We start from the raw sequence: 21,482 nt of genomic DNA on the forward strand, positions 1-21,482 counted from the left end.
AGTGAAAGTAAGTTGGCTGTACGTGTGTGTACTTAGTTCTAGCTATTTTACTGCTCCTCCTTTTTGGTTACAATCAGCCAATAACATTCATCATCATCATTATTTTTATTTTACTTCCCCCACCCAATTCCAGAATCTTTTCTCTCTGTCAAATCTTTTCTCTCTGTCGAATCTTTTCTCTCTGTCGATAGAGGTAAGGTTAGGCACATTCGACCACAGGTTCAATAGACACAGATTGTTATTGTCAGAGTCACGTCGAATCTCCTATTCTATATCGAACTGTTGTAACAACGAAAACAAAAATAAAAGCATTTATGTCGGATCTTTTATTTTTCGGATTCTGAACTTTCGTTATCGTTTGTCAAAACGAAAACGAAAATACCTGAAATTCGGACGAAAATGCATTCGGATGAAAACAAATGCACATGTCTAGTATCTATATTCTGATGTGCCAGCTGAATATGGAAATTTAACTTGCTGGGTGAGCATTTATACACTCATTTAGCTTAACCACTTCCCACCCGGCCAATGTACATATACGGCCGGGTGGGAGCCATCTACTTCTGATAGGACGTTCAGGAACGTCCTTCAGAAGGAGGGGGATCGCGCGTGCCCGCGCAGCGGCGCGATCCCCATGTGCTCATGTCACCCGGACACGGCGCATCTCAGATTGGCAGGAGGGCTCTGTGATTGGCCCTCCTGATCACATGACGGCCGTGTCCAATCACGGCCGTCATGTAATGTAAACAAACAGCCGGTTGCTAGGCAATCGGCTCCTCCTCTCCTCACACAGAAGTCATCGCTGAGGAGAGGAGAACAGATCGCTGCAGCCGGCTGGTGATCAGTGCGTATGAACTGTTTTTACAGCTTTTTACTAACTGATCACCAGTCTAGTGTAATACACACATCACCACACAGGTTTTATCCCCTTCATGACCATTTTTTTGCTATTTGGCACTTTGAATGGTAATTGCGCGGTCATGCAATGATGTACTCAAACAAAATTTATATCATTTTTTTCCCCACAAATAGAGATTTCTTTTGGTGGCATTTGATCACCACTGCATTTTTTATTTTTTGCGCTATAAACAAAAAAAAGAGCATAACGTTTTTTTTATTAAAAAAACTATATTTTTTTACTTCCTGTTATAAAACATATCAAATATATATATAATTTTTTATATAAAGAACACATTTTTCATACATTTAGGCCAAAATGTATTCTACTACATGTCTTTGGTAAAAAAATAAATAAGAATCCTGATAAATGTATATTGATTGGTTTGCATGAAAGGTATAGATCAGTGATGGCAAACGTTGGCACCCCAGATGTTTTGGAACTACATTTCCCATGATGCTCTTGCACTCTTCAGTGTAGGTGAGCATCATGGGAAATGTAGTTCCAAAACATCTGGGGTGCCAAGGTTCGCCATCACTAGTATAGTCTACAAACTATGGTTCAGTATACAGTATATAATGGAATTATTATTTTTTGTATATATTAGTAATGGCGGCGAAAAATGACTTATAGTGGGACGGCAGACAATCTGACACTAACTGACACTTCCTGGAAACTGGTTAACTGCCATTGACATCACCAGTGACACTGTACTAATGACATTGGCTGGGAAGGGGTTAACATCTAGGGGTGATCAAAAGTTAAATGTTTGCTTAAAGGGTAAGTTCACCTTTACAGAAAAATCTTACACAGGACCCCCTCCTCACCCCCCCCCCCCCAGGCCCGCTGACCTGGAGCATGGCAAACTCCCGTTATGAGCCCCGGTATAGACGCCTCGTGGCTTAGAAATCCCCTCGGTTTAATCTTCAAAATGTGCCCCATCAGGAGGTATGTTTAGGAGCATTCTAATTATTTGGCGCCATCACATGGGCAGCATGGACCAATCAGAACCCGCGTAGCCCGTCCTGTCAGCGGGGAATTGAGAAAGCCGAGGGGATTGCAGCAGTAAAAGTACAATGTGCGGTCGGCAAGTGGTTAATGATAAATTGTACTGTTGTCTTTCTAATGCTGGGTCATGTGCGGCTCTACAATTGTTTTGGTGGATCGGCAGCTCTATGGGGGTCTCAGCTGCAGTGAGGTGGATAGAGAAGGTGGTTGAGGTTTCCTTTTTTATCCCAATGATTATTGCCGCTATCAGCATTTTCCAGTTCTCATGAGCTTCATTGTTTTTGTTTTGTTCGTTTGCTTCACAGGAACATTGATCTCTATGTACCCAAATTTAATATTACTTCTGAAATAAACCTGAAGGATGAGTTACCTAAAGTTGGCATCAGAACCCCTTTCACCAATGCTGCAAACTTCTCCGGAATCACTCACGATTTCGGGCTTAAAGTGGGATCGGTAAGAGTCCATTCTATTCATTATTCCTGTTATGGAGTTTATATTTGGCCCATAAACACGATGTCACCTCTGACCTAATACCCTCTAGACATGTCCGATTCGTTTCGTTCCGTTCCGAATTCCTTTTTCAATGAATTTTGTCAAATTCTTCAATTTGGAAATATGTGAATTAACGAAAACCTGTTTAACTAATTATTCCGAATATTTGAAAAATTTGAAAATTTGAAAATTCAAAAACCCAAAAACCTGAAATAATAACGAACTAATAATAACTTAACTATTACTGACTATTAAATTATAGGTATTGGAATTTCCTTTCAAGCTTGGTGTAACAAATGCAAATTTATTCAAAAGTTACAAATTATCCAAAATAACGAGTATCTAAACGAATGGAACGTAACGAATCAATGAAAGTAAATAACAATAATAACAATAAAAATAAATAAAATCAATGGTTGGTGTTGTGTTGCGCTCCCAAATAAATGAAAACAGTAATATAATGCAATAAATATGAAATTGATAATGAAATGCAATACATTTTAAAATTCATAAGTTGTGGTATCTTCAGATGCCTCAATAAATAAGAGTGCACTTTTGAATCAGATAAAGTGCAAATAGACATAAATGGTGCAATAAATACAGTAAAGGGCAAAAGTGCTGAACAAGTGTCTGTAGTGGATGAAATATGACTGTCTGTAAAAACAATCTTAATATTGTAAAAGCTTTCAAATAATGATGATTGTGAGACGAACTTCTCAATTATGTCTAAGCCCTTGTACACACGGTCGGAGATTCCGACGGAAAATGTCCGAACGGACCGTGTTGTCGGATAATCCGACTGTGTGTGAGCTCCATCGGACTGTTTCCGTCGGAATATCCGACCGACAAAGTTTTAGAGCTGGGCTATAAAACTTTCCAACAACATGATCCGATCGGACCTTGTCCGATCATGTGTAGAGAATTCCCATCGGACAAAGTGCCACGCATGCTCAGATCAAATTCCTAGACCAAAGCTATTGGCTACTAGCCTGAACGTAGTCCCATCCTACGAAATAACATCATCACGTTCTGAATGATCGGATTGTCCGACCGTGTGTATGCAACAGTTTCGGACAAAATCTGTTGGATTTGGTTGTCGGAATGTCTGACTGTGTGTACAAGGGCTTAGTCAGCTTAAAGCCACGTACACACGTAGCGGTATGTCCAACGTACTTAGTCTGACGGACTTCCCGCCAGACTGTACGTCGGACTTTCCGAACGGGCTACTTGCCCACACACGGCACTTTTTGAGTGGACTAATACACGTACTAAGTCCGCCGTACTATCCGCCATACTTTTGAAATGAACGGACTCGCCCACACACGCGGAGGAAAGTCCGCTCATTTCAAGCGCGTCTCCAGGTAGGCGGGGCCCGCGAAGGAGACGTCGCTGGCCCCGCCGCCTGGTATGGACTTAAAGGGGAATCCCAACACCGAAAAAAATCGGCGTGGGGGTTCCCCCAAGTCCACAACAGACCCTTGTCCGAGCACGCTACCCGGCCGGCCAGGAAAGGGGGGCGAGCGAGCGCCCCCCCTCCTGAGCCGTACCAGGCCGCGTGCCCTCAACATGGGGGGTGCCTTGGGGAAGGGGGGGCCGCGCGGTCCCCCCACCCCAAAGCACCTTGTCCCCATGTTGATGAGGACAAGGGCCTCTTCCCGACAACCCTGGCCGTTGGTTGTCGGGGTCTTCGGGTGGGGGGCTTATCGGAATCCGGGAGCCCCCTTTAATAAGGGTCCCCCCGGATACCGGCCCCCCACCCTATGTGAATGAGTATGGGGTACAATGTACCCCTACCCATTCACCTGTAAAATAAAAGTACAAAAAAAAACACAACACACGAGATAAAATACTTTATTGCACAGCTCCGGGGGTCCCCTTTAAGTTCATACCAGGCGGCAGGGCCAGCGACACACAAAAATAGGAAAAATACTTACAAAAATAGTACAATGGTACAGAGTGAATGTGTTGCTTCATATATGATTAAAAAAGATTAAAGTATAGTTCATTAGTTTCAAAAATGTGGATAGAAAGTTCTTAGTCATTTGACCATGTGTTTCTGAAAATGGATGAAAGGAAGAAAAGAGCAAGATGGCTGAAAGTCTGTATGCTGTAGAATAGATGTTGTTCATAGAGCAGCCAAGATGAGAAGAGACCTGTCTTCGTGACGCCTTATCCTTTTAACACCTTGCATCCTTTGTTTGAAAAATGCGCCTGTGGCGGGGGTCCCTTTTGGGCGCAGGGTGACCAAGAAAAGAATGAACCCTGAGAATATGATTGGATTACTTCAAATGGGAAAGTAAGTAATATTCATTAACAATATCTTTCAAGAAATATGAATATTTTATCCCCTGGACACTGTGAGGTCTATGGCCAGGAAGTATAACTCTTCTATGGACATTCCAGGAAGTTCATCATAAGAGACAGACCGTCTATTGCTTAACGATGTTGCTTTTGTCTGGATAAGTAAATCATGTTAATCTTGTCTGAGGCAGTTTTCCCTTCACCTATCATTAAAGCGGGAGTCCGCCAGGAGTCCGCATTTTTTTTTTTTTAAAAAGCCAGCAGCTACAAATACTGTAGCTGCTGACTTTTAAAATAGTGACACTTACCCGCCCAGCGCGCCCGCGATGTCGGCACCCGAAGCCGATCTCTCGATCGTCTCTCGGGTGCTGCCGTCGCCATCTTGGGTATGGGAATCAGGAAGTGGAGCCTTTCGGCTTCATTTCCCGGTTCCCTACTGCGCATGCGCGAGTCGCACTGCGCAATAAGGATGGATCCGTGTGTTACCCAGCAGGCAGCGGGGGACTTTCGGAAAGGGGCGTAGATTCTGCGGAAAGGGGCGTACCTTCTGCAGAATCTATGCCGGAAGTGGGTGCAGATACCTGTACTGTACAGGTATCTGCACCCCCCTCCCCCCTGAAAGGTGCCAATTGTGGCGCCTGAGGGGGGGAGGATTCCAATGAGCGGAAGGTCAACTTTAGGGTAGACCTCCGCTTTAAGTGTGCTAATGAACTCACCTATTGTCTACTAGAGGAGATATTGACACTCAGAATAATGTGTATTGCAGGCTCGTTATGTAACCATTGTGTAATGTTGTGGGTGGATCCGGGTCATTGTTCCTGTGGGGTCCGCAGTATCCTCAAATGTATAAAAAGAGCCTGCATTCTTTTCAATAAAGATTCATTTTCCTGTTTGAACCTCGATACAGAGCCTCTTCTCGCATTTGGGGGAGAATTGCTTGTATGGGTTCCTTGTTTGGCTGATGGAAGTGTTCGGAAGCTGCCTTGGTGTTCGGGGAGCGAATGTCCTAAACGACTTTAACCCCTTTCATACTTGGGGTGTCATTACAGCACCCAAAGCGTACACATTCCCTTTTCTCTCCAACTCCTCCCATCCAAGGGTGGTTGTACAGAGAGCAAAAAACATCTGGCTTATCTTAAAACATAAAATGGCTATTCATCTGACAGGAAATGGGTTAAGGGGCTACCAGACTCGGGAAATTAATGCAAGTCTACAGAAAACACCCATTCTTCATGTCAAAATATCGGTTAAATAGGAATATTACAATATCCATCAATATGTCTAAAACAGCTTCTAAAACTCCGATAATCCAGTTCAAAATGTCACCATCTGGAGGTTATTAACGCAAAGTCTGCCATTCATACAATTATAATTATAGGGAATTCATACTCAGGATAAAGTCTAATAAAGCCAAATTAAATTTTAGATATTAAGAATATAACACTGTCCAATATCAATAAGTGGATAAAAAAGGGAGTCCATAAAAGAAATAAAAAATATATCGGAGGTGCAAATGGTGCTGATGAATCACAGAAAGAGACCTCATCTGGATCCAAAGTGCAAGGTGCAATGTGAAGGTGCTCTGTAGTAAACAACAGATGACACTGTGACTTCAGTGGTTGTGGGTCTTCGGTGTAAGTAACACCCGTGGGTGTTCTTTCCTTCCAGGGGGTCCCACTGTATGCAGAGCTTAATAGGTACTTCCTTTCATTCAGGTAATTGTCATGGTTATGCAATAGAGTTTGTCTGCTTACCTGTTTCCATGTGTTCATCTCTAGAGACCAGCCGACCCTCACCTGACTGCTTTTGTAATCCATCTTCTGGCATGACTCCACCCTAGCTCCTATCAGAGAACTCTATATGAACCTGTGCACTGCAGGCCAACCCTGCTGATCAACCATTGTGTATTCCTTGTGTGTTTAGCTTCCTGTTACCTGCCGTGTGCTCTTCTGTTGTTCTGTTACCGACTTTGGCGTGTCCTTGACTATCCCTGTTTGCCTGTGATCCTGGCCTATTGGCATGTCCCTGACTATTCCTATCTGCTTGTGGCCCCGACCTTGGCTTTATCCCTCACTATCCCTATCCTCCTGTTGCCTACTGTGGGTGCGAGCTGGGGGACCCTGGGGGTCACGACCTGGAGCCAGTTGCAGCCAAGTCCACCCTCACCACTAGAGGCTCTGGTGAACACCTGCTGGCTCTTAGACTCCGCGCCCCAGGGAATCTTACGCTCTAACCTCGGTGGGATCTGTCTCTGTCCGCAGCAGTCAGCCTTAGGGTCCACAACCTTGCGGTGCACTCCTGATCCCTACAATGTGCATCTGTCACCTCACCTCACAGTGACCTGACAGTAATGTTAGTGGTAAGGACCGCTCAAATGCATCAAATGCGGACATGTATGGGAAAGATTCGGAGAGAACACAGAGCCTCTATGGTGTAGCATGCTTAAGGTGGGTGTTTATCTTTAAATAACAGCAATAAAAGTACTCACATTTTGTATAGAAATACTGCACAATGTAAAAGACAAGCAGGGAGCTTGAGACCTAAACGTTACTACCGGTGTCCGTATGCCTGTGTCCTACGCGTTACGTCACGTCACGTGACTTCAACGGGGAAGTCTATTTCTGTGATTCATCAGCCCCATTTGCACCTCCGAAATTTATATATATTTTTTTACTTTCAATATATGTTTATTGAAGTTTTACACATAATAAATATAACATACAGTAACAATCGAAACATTAGCCTGCAAGGCCTTCATTTACTGAAATAGAGCGTAAGAAAACAGTAGGAAAAAATACTATAACATTAGCTTGCCAGAAAGAGCGCAGGTTGAATCACAAGCCATGCACTTTTAGGCTGGAATGTTCCCTAGAACAGTGGAGACAGTTCCATCGGATCCGAGGTTAGGTCTTCCTCCCGGGGGATTGTCCTAAAGAACCTTATCACATGCTTCTATCGTTCCCATGCTGAGAAAGTCCCAAGTGTTCATTAGAGGGGATCCTGCAGCTGCACCAGGGGATGTCCTGCCTGCTAACCCAATGGGAGCAAACTGTGGCCAAGCATAACCTCCCCCCAGTACCCTGTCTTTTCCCCCTCAGATTTAGGGCTGCGAAAAGCTAGCTATGGGACCAGTCTGATCTGCCACAGCATCAGGCTTCTTGGATAGGAGATCCGGTAAGATGATTCAGGGGGCAGGGTTGCTAAAAACAACTCGGTATCCCAGCCTGTTCATAACCTGCTCTGCTTCACCAATAAGGGGTACAGTTTCCCCTTTTACATAGAGGAGAGTGGGAGCAGAGTGTCCCTGACAGAAAGAGTGGGGGGGGAAGGAGAGAGGGGTAGGGATCCAGGTTCAACCAGTTATCCGTTCACAATGCTCGGGGCGAGGGAAAAATTGCAGTGCAATACCCAAGGTTCCCAGATAGCTTCAAAGTTACCTACTTTGTCCTGAGATTTCGCCACTATGGTGTTCCTGTGACATTATCCAAGATATTTTCCGCTTGGCCCTCCTGAAAGAGACAGTAGGAGTTTTCCATGCGCTTGCAAGTGTTATTTTCGCTCCTAGGAGGATATAAAACATTAGGGCTTGCAGGTGTTTAGGAATCAAGGGGATTCTGCGGTTTAAGAGGGCAATGATGGGGTCTGGATATATCATGGTGCCCATTATCTTCCTCAGAGTGTAAAATATCTTTTTCCAGTAAGACCTAACTCGGGGACAAGTCCACCAAACATGGAACATCGTGCCCTCCAGGTCACACCCCCTGAAGCAAAGGGGGGACGCTTCCGGGTATATTATCGCCAATCTGGAGGGGACGTATTACTACCTGGTTAAAACTTTTACCCAATATATTTTTTATTTCTTATATGGACTCCCTTTGATCTATATATTTTTTATCCACTTATTGATATTGGACAGTCTTATATTTGATCCACTACAGACACTTGTTCAGCACTTTCGCACTTTACTGCATTTATTACATCATTTATGTTTACTTGCACTTTATCTGATTCAAAAGTGCACTCTCATTTGTTGACGCATCTGAAGTTATCACAACTTATGAATTTTAAATTGATTGCATTTTATTATCAATTTCATATTTATTGCATTATATTACTGTTTTAATTTATTTGGGAGCGCAACACCAACCATTGGTTTTATTTGTACTCTTTTGTGGGTAGTGTTTGAATAACTAAAGGTGCTGCAAACACCGTCAGGGTCATTTATTTTTCCATAGTAGTGCGGGAATATTTATTACATATAATAATAATAAAAACTTTTTATTATTATTATTTATTATTAATTTGTTCCATTCCTTTTGTTTGGATGTGGCATTCGTTATTTCGGATAATTCATTACTTTGGATAAATTCGTATTCGTTACGTTCACAAACAGCCAAATTTGAAAGGAAATTCCAATGCCTAGAATTTAATGGTTAGTAATAGTTACGTTATTAGTTAATTAGTTAGTTATTCTTTCATATTTTAGGATTTTCTTTCTTATTTTTGGATTTTTTTAATTTACAAACTTAGGAATTGAGATCATAACGAATGACCCGTAAAATGAAAAAAAAAAAAAAACACGAATGAAAGGAAAATGAACACATTTTCGGCAGTGCACATGTCTACTATCCTCTAATAAGACGATGTTAGTTATCTCAAAGAACGGAACGGATCAATGAAAATAAATAACAATAATAATAGTAAAAACTTTTTATTATTATTGTTATTTATTATTCATTTGTTCCGTTCTATTTGTTTGGATGCGGCATTCGTTATTTCCTATAATTCGTAACTTCGGATAAATTCGTATTCGTTACGTTCACAAACAGCCAAAGTTGAAAGGAAATTCCAATGCCTATAATATAATGGTTAGTAATAGCTAGGTCATTATTAGTTAGTTAGTTATTCTTTAAACTTTTCAGATTTTCTTTCTTATTTTCGTATTTTTGAATTTATGAATTGAGATCATAACGAATGACCCGAAAATTAACACATTTTTCGGCAGTGCACATGTCTACTATCCACGAATAAGACAATGTTAGTTCTCTCATAGAAAACTGCTGAAATAATAACATATCAAGCAATCCAAAAAGTTCAGCAGTACATCATTATGACCACTGGATGGCATTGAGTATCAGCGGAAATGAGTATGCTCCGCATCACCATCTAGTGGTTATAATGTGGTATTTTCCACAATCGAATATTGGAACTGCAGAGTGTATAGCCAGAGAACCTAGGACTATGCCCCTGTTAGGTACCTGGTGATGAGCCCGACTTGATGGAAGAAGACTTCTCTTACAGCTCTGGTTCAGGGACCACTGGAATGGAGACAGTGGCCCCGTGAGCGCAGCGGGGTAGGAGTGTCTGACCGGAAGCAGCAGCTGGTTCTTCTGGATGCTGGAACTGCGGAGGAGTTGGTAGACAGTCAGGCAGCGATCAGCAAGCGAGACAGTGGCAGCAAGGACTGGGTGCAGCACACTTGAACAGCAGAAGAATAGTCAGGCGGGCCGGGTCACAACGGATAAGCAGGCAGGTAAGTACAGCAGGCAGAAGAGAAGTGCAGGCAGGCAGAGGTTCGGCAACAAAGGTACAGTCCAAAGCAAGGTCAGGCAGGCCGGGGTCAGAGCAGGAGAGGTCAGCGAGGTCAGACAGTAGCCGGGTCAGATATCACAACAGCAGGCAGATAGCAGGTAGTTCGGGTACAGAGCTGCAGACAAACAGCACCGAATAGATGCAGCAGCCTTCTTTAAATAGGCCCACTGGCGCCAAACCGCGCTAACACGCACGCGAGCGCCGCGCACGCGCGTGCACGCGAACGTCGCGATCGCGTACGCGCACATCGCGTACGCGCACCTGTGCATCTGCCCGTTTTGTGCGGGAGAAACCCTGACATTGCCCCCCCACAAGGGGCAACCTCCAGGTGCCCACAAGGTGCCTCTTTTCCGGATGAGCAGAGAAAAAGGCACGGACCAGTCTGTTGGCATGCAAATTACCATCGGGTTCCCACGAATTACTTTCTGGACCGTACCCCTTCCACTTAACCAGAAACTGTCTCTGACCTCGTCTCCTTCTACAATCGAGGATAGCCTCTACCTCATACTCTTCGCTACCATCGATAAAAATGGGTTGAGGTGGTCTGGAACTTCTACCCGGGAAGGGGTCGGGCACCGAGGGCTTCAGCAAGGACACATGAAAGACCGGGTGGATTTTCATTGAATCAGGCAAGACCAACTCATACGACACCTCATTAATCCTTCTCTTAACAGGAAAGGGTCCCAAAAATTTGGGCGCAAGTTTCTTAGAAGGACAGGCTAATTTAAGATTGTTCGTGGAAAGCCATACCTGATCTCCGACCTGCAGGTTCAATTCCCCTCTTCTCTTACGATCAAAAGCCTTCTTGCTGTCAGCTTGAGCTTTGGATACCGCCTCTTGTAACACCCGATTGTTATGACTGAGGAAGGTCACTGTGTCCTGAACCGCTGGAACTGGTGACTCTGGAAGAAAGTCAGGCAGAAAGGTTAAGTGAAACCCGTAATTAGCAAAAAACGGGGACTGCCCTGTGGCTGAGTGACTAGCGTTGTTGTAGGCAAACTCCGCAAGGGGCAGCAGAGATACCCAATCATCCTGGACAAAGGACGTGAAACATCTAATGTACTGCTCCAGAGTCTGGTTGGTACGCTCAGTCTGTCCATTGGTCTGGGGGTGGTAGGCAGATGACAGAGCCAGCTCGATCTTCAAACACTCACACAGGGCCCTCCAGAACCGGGAGGTGAATTGGACCCCCCTGTCAGACACGATGTTAGCAGGTACTCCATGCAGTCTGACTATCTCCTTAATGAAGACACGGGCCGTCTCTGGAGCAGATGGAGTCCCTTTCAAGGGCAGGAAATGGGCCATCTTAGTCAGTCTATCTACAACCACAAAAATGGCCGTGCAACCTTCAGAGCAGGGAAGCTCGGCAATAAAGTCCATCGTGATCATCCTCCAAGGCCGATCAGGTGCAGGAAGAGGCTTCAGAAGTCCCCAGGCCCGATTCCTTGTTGCCTTGCTCCGGATGCACACAGGACAGGAGTCGACATACTTCTTACAGAAATCCTTCAGACCGGGCCACCAGAAGGTACGCTGTACCAATTCCAAGGTCTTACGAGGCCCAAAGTGTCCTGCTAACGGGTGATCATGGAGGAGGGCTAGAACTTTAATCCGGATGCTTTCAGGCACAAAAACTTGGCTCTCCTTCCATAGAAGACCCCCTCTGGAAATCAGTGTGACCTCTGGTGGTGCAGGTGAATTAGTGGATGCCTCCCTGATCTGCGCCAACAAGTCTGGTTGCACAAGTAGAAAGGTACTCGCAGGTAGTATGGTGTCCGGAGCAGCAAGGTCTTTGGGGCAATCGTACATACGCGAGAGCGCGTCTGGTTTCACATTTTTAGATCCGGGATGGTAAGTAATGTGGAAACAGAAACGTGAGAAAAACAGGGCCCAACGGGCCTGTCGGGGCTTCAGACGCTTGGCAGTCCTCAGGTATTCGAGGTTCTTGTGGTCGGTGTAGATCAGCACTGGATGAACTGCACCTTCCAACAAGTACCTCCATTCCTCCAAGGCAGATTTAATTGCGAGTAATTCACGGTCACCGACATCATAATTCTTCTCGGCAGGGGAAAGCTTTCGGGAGAAGAACCCTACGGGGTGCATCAAATCGTTGCCGCCTTGCCTCTGGGACACAACTGCCCCCACAGCTACTTCGGAAGCGTCCACTTCAAGAATATATGGTAGGGAAGGATCTGGGTGGCTGAGGATGGGGGCAGAGGTGAACAGTCTTTTGAGTCTCTCAAAGGCCTCCTGGGCTTCCGACCCCCAGTGGAAGCGTACACACTGTTTTGTCAACTGGGTAATGGGGGCAATTATGGCGGAAAATCCCTTAATAAATTTTCTGTAAAAATTTGCAAAGCCCACAAAACGTTGTACCCCCTTTTTATCCGTAGGTGCAGGCCAGTCCAGAACAGCGGAAACCTTCTGAGGATCCATCTTGATGCCAGCCGGGGAGATCTCAAGCCCGAGGAATTGGATGTTCCGTTGCTCAAAGCTACACTTCTCAGCCTTAGCATATAGTCCATGCTGACGGAGCCGGAGTAGCACCCTGCCCACGTGACCCCGATGCTGTTCGAGAGACCCCGAAAAAATCAAAATGTCGTCCAAGTAGACGATCACAAAAATGTCCAGGAAGTCCTTGAACACATCATTAATAAGATGCTGGAAGGTGGCAGGAGCATTACAAAGGCCAAAGGGCATGACCAGGTATTCGTAATGCCCGAAACGGGTCCTGAATGCTGTCTTCCACTCGTCCCCAGCCCGAATGCGAACCAGGTTGTAAGCCCCCCTTAAGTCCAACTTGGAGAAAATCGTGGCTGATCTCAGTTTCTGAAAGAGTTCCGGCATCAGAGGAAGAGGGTAACGGTTCTTGACCGTGATCTTATTAAGCTCACGATAGTCCACGCAGGGCCGGAGCGACTGGTCTTTCTTGGTCACAAAAAATATTCCAGCGCCTGCTGGGGAGGTGGAATGACGAATGAACCCCTTCTCCAAGTTTTCTGTAATATAAACCTTTAAGGCCTCCTGCTCCTTTTCAGACAGGGGGAAGATACGCCCAAACGGAATCTCAGCTCCTGGAAGAAGTTCAATAGGGCAGTCATAGGGGCGGTGAGGTGGAAGTGTGTCTGCTCCTCGCTTGCTGAAAACATCTAAAAATTCATGGTATGGTTCAGGCACCAGCTGGCATAAGTCCTGATCAGAATCAAGGCAAAGAAGGGTAGAGGGCACAACAGAATTCACACAAAGACAGTGCTCTTGGCAGTAGCTGGACTGGAACTTGATCTCCCCTGTAGCCCAGTTGATGCAGGGATTATGGGCCTGAAGCCAGGGGATGCCCAGGATCACAGGAAATAGAGGGGAAGAAATCACATCAAGGGTGAGGAGCTCTTTGTGCTGGGAAGGGGTACAAGCCATCAAGGGTAGCGTCTCTTGGGTTACTTGCCCCGATTTGATGCGGGACCCATCAGCCAAGAACACAGACAGTCCATGGGTTTTCTTCTGAAGGGGCAGGGCTTGCAAACTGGCAAAGGTGGCATCGACAAAACAACTGCAAGCCCCAGAATCAATGATGGCGCTGGTGGAGACCGTCCTTCCCTGGAACTGCAATGAGAGAGGGAGAGCAAGGTGGGTTGTGCTGGCTGGCAGGGAAACAGGAACAGGAGACACAGAGGAAAGGCACTTACGTGTCTTAACAGGGCAGTTGTTAACATAATGTCCGGACCCCCGCAGTAAAGGCACAAATTCAGCTGGCGACGACGGGCACGTTCCTCTGGAGACAAGGTGGGACGCATCAATCCCAGCTGCATTGGCTCAGGAGTGTCAGGAGCAGAACTGGCAGGGTCCCTTTGCAGAGCAGGCTGAGGACAGAAGGCGGGAATAGGAACCCTTGCAGTCATCCAATTCGAGCGCTGAGACTGAGTTGAGCGCTCGGCCCGCCGTTCCCGAAGTCGACGGTCAATTTGTATGGCCAAGGTGATCAACTCCTCCAAAGAGTCCGGGATGCCGACACGGGCCAGTTCATCTTTCAGTCCCTCAGAGAGGCCCATGCGGAACTGATGTTTTAGAGCAGAGTCATTCCATTGGGTGTCTGCGCTCCAGCGCCGAAAGTCAGTAACATAGTCCTCGGCCGCACGGCGGCCCTGCTGGAGCGCAGACAGAGCAGATTCGGCTGTGGCAGTTCGCTGAGGATCTTCATAAAGCTGTGCCATAGCCTCAAGGAATGAAGAAAGGGAATGGGTAATAGCACTGTCACCCTCCAGGAGACGGTGGGCCCACGTCTGGGGTTCGCCCTGTAGTAGCGATATCACAAACCCCACCTTGGTAGCTTCAAGTGAAAAAGTCCTGGGTTGGAGGGCGAAGTATAGCTGACAAGCATTACGAAAGGCCCGGAACTTGGATCGGTCTCCTGAGAACCTTTCTGGAACAGGTACTCTCGGTTCAGGAGGGAGCATCACCACTGCAGGCTGGGTAGCAGGCTGAGTATGAAGAGGAGGTGATGCTGAGGTGGAAGGACTGGTACCGGAAGGTGTTGAACTTGCTCTTCCAGTCTGGTATATCCCTCTTGGAGCGACTTCACAGCCTGTGTAAGGGCCGCTAAGTGGGTGCAGATCTCCTTCATGGCGGAAGCTTCTCCCGCAGGCTCAGTCATGGCTGTTTGTACTGTTAGGTACCTGGTGATGAGCCCGACTTGATGGAAGAAGACTTCTCTTACAGCTCTGGTTCAGGGACCACTGGAATGGAGACAGTGGCCCCGTGAGCGCAGCGGGGTAGGAGTGTCTGACCGGAAGCAGCAGCTGGTTCTTCTGGATGCTGGAACTGCGGAGGAGTTGGTAGACAGGCAGGCAGCGATCAGCAAGCGAGACAGTGGCAGCAAGGACTGGGTGCAGCACACTTGAACAGCAGAAGAATAGTCAGGTGGGCCGGGTCACAACGGATAAGCAGGCAGGTAAGTACAGCAGGCAGAAGAGAAGTGCAGGCAGGCAGAGGTTCGGCAACAAAGGTACAGTCCAAAGCAAGGTCAGGCAGGCCGGGGTCAGAGCAGGAGAGGTCAGCGAGGTCAGACAGTAGCCGGGTCAGATATCACAACAGCAGGCAGATAGCAGGTAGTTCGGGTACAGAGCTGCAGACAAACAGCACCGAATAGATGCAGCAGCCTTCTTTAAATAGGCCCACTGGTGCCAAACCGCGCTAACGCGCACGCGAGCACCGCGCACGCGCGTGCACGCGAACGTCGCGATCGCGTACGCGCACATCGCGAGCGCCGCGAACGCGTACGCGCACATCGCGATCGCGTACGTGCACATCGCGTACGCGCACCTGTGCATCTGCCCGTTTTGTGCGGGAGAAACCCTGACAGCCCCATTCACACAAAACAAATTCACATGCAGTCTCAATGGAGATTTATTTTACTTTTATTTACTTTTACATGTTGTAAATGTGACCTTTGATTGGATGACCACCACAACAAGGGAAATATTTTGTAAGGTTTTAACTCTTTTCTACTCTAAAATGAAAAAGAAAGGAAAAAGGTAAATGAAGACGAGTTAAAGATAAAGAGTCGTTAAGAGTTGTGAGAACAATAGAGCCGTTGTTATGTCCACTCAGGAGCTGTGATGGCAACAGTGAAGTAATGGGCAGGCCTGAGCAAAGCAAAGGGGCCTCTCAGCTTCAAGTGTCATCCTTAGGCAGATTAAAGCAAAATTAAACTCCTTAGCAAATGTAAGCACCCCTCCCCAGAAAAGCGCTTACCCCGACTTGTTCATGCCCCAACTTAGTTGGGGTAGGCAGTAAACTTTGGTGGGGGTGGGTCAGCCAGACCTCTTGATCTTTGACCTCTGGGGATACGCCTGCTGACCTTTGATCTTTGGGGGTGGTCCCTATTCCAATACCTGAGTCCTAACCTTGTTCTTCTAGGGGAAATCCTAACCCCAACCCCTAACCCTAAATTCTAACCCCTAACCCTAACCCTAAACCTAACACCTAACCCTAACCCCTAACCCTAACTTCTAATCCTAACCCTAAATTATAACCCTAATCCTAAGTTCTAACCCTAACTTCTAACCCTAACCACAACTAAACTTTGACCTATGACCTTTAACCCTAACTCTAAGTGTATCTCCACTTTATGACTCCCCCACCCTAAAACCCCTACCTTTCCCAGATCCCGCTCTGTCTGTTGGAAAAAGGGTAAAAAAATGTTATGCTCACTCGCTCTCGCTCGCTCACCCCGTAGGAGCTCGTAGGATGCGCGGACTGCCTCGCTTTGCTCGGCAGCCTTTTCTAAAACAACATTTCCATGATGCGCAAATGGGCGCGCTCACCCCGATTTGTTCATGCCCCGACTTGTTCATGCCCCAACTTAGTTGGGGTAGACGGTACACTTTGGTAGGGGTGGGTCAGCCAGACCTCTTGACTTTTGACCTCTGGGGGACATGCCTGCTGACCTTTGACCTTTTCTTCTGCACTTCTGTCCCATGACGCTGCGGTGAGGTATGCCACTTCTGAGAGGTTATTTGCCCTTCCTTCCCTTGTCAACTTCTGGGTCACAGACAGTGGTGTCTCCAGCTTTCATATTTAGGGGGGCATATGGGGGGGACAGGGACAAAAGTAGTGGGGGGGGCAAACTTTAAAACACTATATATATATATATATATATATATATTTTTTTTTTATATATTTCAAGAATAGAATTTACTCCAGAGGTCTTGTTAGAAAGAGAGTTTTCAGCTGAACATTGCAGCTGTAAGCAGTCACTTAGATTCAAAGCGTGTAATTGTCCTTTCAATGTTGGGCTAACATACATGCTCTTCAATGCCACCTATCAGTGCCACCTATCAGTGCCACCAATCAGTGCCACCAATCAGTGCCTCCTCATCAGTGCAGACTATCATTGTTTATCAATGCCGCCTACCAGTGCTTCCTATCAGTGCCCATCAATGCAGCCTATAAGTGCCCATTAATGCTGCCTATCAATGCCCATTAGTGTCTCCTATCAGTTCCCATTAGTGCTGCCTATCAATGACCATTAGTGCCTCCTATCAGTGCCCATTAGTGCCTCCATTTCTCGATATTACACCTGGTAGTTCTCTCTCCCCTCCTTCCTCTCTCACATGGGATAAGAGAGGAGACACATCTGATCCCCTCCTTCCTCCCCCTGGTGCCACCGCTCTCCTCCTGTGTGTGTTGTGCACCACGGGAAGTCAAGTGTGAAGCTAAGAAGCTCACTTTTCCAGCGGTACACACAGGAGGAGAGCAACAGTGGCAGCAGAGGGGGGGGGGCATAAGGAGCAGTTCGGCTGTGTCTCCTCACCAATCTGTGCGAGAGAGAAAGGAGGGGAGAGATAGATGGCACTGATAGGCAGCACTCATCAGGAGGCACTGGCAGGCATCACCGATGGGCATAGAGTGACATCACTACTGGGCATTGATAGACATCCCTTGTGGGCTCTAGTGGGCATCCCTGGTGGTCCTGGGTGGGAAAACCTGGTGGCCATGGGTGGGCAACCCTGGTGGCCATGGGTGGGCATCCCTGGTGATCATGGGTGGGCATCCTTGGAGGGGCTGCACTGATAATCAATCAGCACAGACCCCCCTGTCAGGAGAGCAGCTGATCGTCTCACGCCTGTCTGTGCGAGTGGAGGAAAAGCCAATACACGGCTTTTCCTGTTTACACCGTGATCAGCTGTGATTGGACATGTCTCATGTCTCTGTCAGAGACTCTTTACCTAGATCAGAGATGATGTGTCAGACTGACACACCACACCACCAATCACCGTACTGCGCACCCCCGGGGGCACGCAATCTCGGCTTACCCTGCTGGATGTCATATGACGCCCAATCCGGTAACAGAGCCATGTAAAACAACTCATTCTGTTTAAAATAGAAATGAAAGGCAAAACATTTGCGTATAGTGATGACATTCCCTCTGTTCTCAGCTGCAGGAGAGAGCTGGGGCAGGAGAAGCAGCAGCACACTGAGCTTCCCAGTGAATGGATATACAGTGGGGGGTGTCAGGAAAAGTCTGATCATTGGAAGAGAGCAGACTGAGTTCCCAGCACAGCTAGGGAACTGACCATGGTGTGCTCTCCTGCTTAGTGTGGTCAGTATTTAATAGTAAAGCAGAGGGACTGGCAGGAACACCAGGGATTTCACACAAAGGAAGCAATACAAAGAGAACAGGAGACTTTCTCATACAAGTACATAGTACAGCAGCCACATATCAGCAATATGAAGTATTGGGGTAACAAACACTTTAAATGTTGCGGACAAGCTGCCTCGGATCAGAGCCATGCATTGGCATGGTGCAGGTGACCCCGCTGCCATCATCATAACAACAAATGGGGCCATACATCCTGGCACTATTGTTGTATGGTGCTGGCGGGTGACTTGTCCATGGCAAGTCACGGCTTTGATCCGGGGCAAACTGGGTCTCATGCTCATGGCACCCCAGAAGAACCGAGATGGCATTTCAGGGTGCCATGTCACCCTGGTTGGTAAACACGGGTCTAGCCAACAGTAAGCAAAGGAACTGGCGAAAATTATTAGAAAAAACCCACAAACATAATTGTATTTAGAATGTTTCTTGGTCTTTTCTTGTAGTGATTATAAACTCCCATTACCCCGACACCAATCATCTTATAGGGTTAGAGTTGAGCAGGTTGTGTTTGCTGATTATTTGCTGATCTCATCATGTCTGTTATTATATTTCAGGCCGTACACCAGGCTGTCATCAATGTGGCGGAAAAGGGGACAGAGGCTGCCGCAGCCACTGGCACGGGGTTTATGTTAGCGTCAGCCCCCCCAATGATAGTCGTTAACAACCCATTTGTTTTCTTCATCAGTGAGGAAACAACCAACAGCATTCTTTTCATGGGGAGGGTCATCAACCCTACAGAGAAATAATCCACAATGTTCCCATCTCTGCCACAATGTAACATTCCGGGGGATTGAATAAAACTTGATGAATAAAAGCTGCACACTCTCCGGATGGTTTGTCAAATATTTAGATCAGGGGGGGGTCTCCAAACTTCTCATAGGGCCAGTTTTCCGTCTGACCTTTTCTGCCGGAAAGTCTGATTGTGTGTACACGGCATATGTGTAGATATATAGACATCAGGTGGTTACACCCGGATCATGCCTGCAGCTGAATCGCAGTGATCAGTCACTATACAACCCCGCCTGTGTTTTCTTTTTTCTCCTCTTGAATGGCAAAAACTGAACAATTTTATACTTTTTCTCTTTCCTAGAGGAGAAACATTTGAATAAAGAACAGTGTGTGTGAAAAAATAAAATTAAAGATAAAAAATCGACATCAAGGTGTGATCGAGGTCAGTGACTGGGTCAGTGTTGGGATCAAAGGTCACAGTCAAAGCCAAAATGTTGGGGGTCAAAGGTCAGGGCCAAGTATTTAAGGTGGGATTATAAAAAAAAAAGCATTTTTAAATGTAAACTAATGCCGCGTACACACGACCGGACTTTTCGAGGGACTAGGTCCGACAGACTTTCGACGGAGTTCTGACAGAGTTCTGACGGACTTTCCAAATGAACGGACTTGGCCACACACAATCACACCAAAGTCCGACGGATTCGAACGTGATGATGTACGACCGGACTAGAATAAGGAAGTTCATAGCCAGTAGCCAATAGCTGCCCTCGCGTCGGTTTTTGTCCGTTGGAATAGCACACACACGAGCGGATTTTTCGGTAGGAACTGGGTCCGGCGGAGTTCTGGCGGAAAAATTTGAAACATGTTCCATTTCTAAAGTCTGTCAGACTTTTGCAAATCAAAAGTCCGCTGCAGCCCACACACGATCGAATGGTTTTTTGATGTTGAAAAGTCCGGTCGTGTGTACGAGGCATTAGTGTCGGTGCCAGTTCGTGTCAGTGTGCTTAAATGCTTGCTGCCCACTCACAGTAGATTTACTGCCACTGGGCAGCAGCTGCAGGCTAGGCAACGTACCCATATGCCACCACCTACTTCTTGGTCTACATGCCCCCTGCTAACCCATGCTGTGATTGGACACAACACACGTTTGTTAGCAGGTTTCAGCCAATAAGTTTGGCAGAATACCTGCTGATCAGCTGTGGCCAATCACAGCACAGAGTTTTATGTGTTTGCCAACACACAGAACTTTGTACACAGAACAGTGATCTGGCTGTTTCTTCTCCCTGAAAAGCAGGGGGGAAAAACAGCTAGATCTGTGATAGGTAGTCAGGAAATCAAATGCAAAAGTTACGCCCTTTAAAAGCCCGAAGGTGCTCCTTGGATTTTGGGAGCCCGTACATAGCTAGGCTATGAAAAAGTCTCAGGCGTGTGAGAAATACTTAATTCATTTAAAACTTTGTAAGAAAAAAAAGGAAAAACATTTTTGGCCATTTTCCAAAAACTTAAGTTTATGGAATATTTTTTTTTGGCACCCCAGATGTTTTGGAACTACATTTTCCATGATGCTCATCCACTCTGCAGTGTAGTGGAGCATCATGGGAAATGTAGTTTTAAAACATCTGGGGTGCCAAGGTTCGCCATCACTGCCTTGGAGTGTCTACTTTCCAAAAAGGGATAATTTGGGGGGTGTTTTTAATGTCCTGGTATTTTTGTGCCTCAAGAAATGTGATAGGCTGGGGGGCGCATGAGCGGCATGGATCGGAGCGGCAGCATCTGAAGAGCGATCCGTCCGTCTCTGGGCTTCCAGCCACAGAAACGGGGACATTATCACCTGCAGCTGGCACAAATAGCAGGTATCCCCGCACACAGACTCCTGTGCAAGCCTACATCGTGGAAAGAGGAGGACAGTGGAAGTCCCTTCACACACTACCTCCTGAGGTCAGATGAACGGACAGCTTGGCCAAAAATGGTGCCGGCTCCCTGCCCACATCATCAGAGTCTCCCTCTCCTGCAAAAGAAAATCCACTGCAGAACTCTGAGATACCTGGAAACAGTGAGTACATTCCCCTCTCAAAAGCGGAATTGGACATCAGCTTAGACACGCTTTGTACTAAATTTCAGAATTGCAGAAATCTACTTCTACTCCATCCCAAGGAATAGCAGCCCTGGGATCATGTACAGACCTACTAGAAAATAAACATGATGAACTGGCGATAGCGTTTAATGATTTATCCAGAGAACATGAAAGTCTATCCTCAGCCTTTACACAATTACAAGCACATGTGGAGGATTTAGACAACAGAAACAGAA

The 21,482-nt window shown here is 46.5% G+C and overlaps 1 protein-coding gene across 2 annotated transcripts in view; it reads left to right on the forward strand.

The window, feature by feature from the left end:
- LOC143956505 (alpha-1-antitrypsin-like) overlaps positions 1–19,257 on the forward strand; it is a 52,916-nt gene extending 33,659 nt beyond the window's left edge. For both annotated transcript variants that reach the window (XM_077466706.1, XM_077466707.1), the window contains exons 4-5: positions 2,212–2,359; positions 18,998–19,257. In XM_077466706.1, the coding sequence (XP_077322832.1) occupies positions 2,212–2,359; positions 18,998–19,189 (340 nt within the window). In that variant the 3' untranslated portion in view covers positions 19,190–19,257. The remainder of the gene's footprint in view (positions 1–2,211; positions 2,360–18,997) is intronic.
- The last annotated feature ends 2,225 nt before the right edge of the window (positions 19,258–21,482 follow it).

This window comes from Lithobates pipiens, unplaced genomic scaffold (assembly GCF_037356315.1).
Source record: "Lithobates pipiens isolate NorthernLeopardFrog02 unplaced genomic scaffold, aLitPip1_a1.2 Scaffold_37, whole genome shotgun sequence".
NCBI classification, from domain to species: domain Eukaryota; kingdom Metazoa; phylum Chordata; class Amphibia; order Anura; family Ranidae; genus Lithobates; species Lithobates pipiens.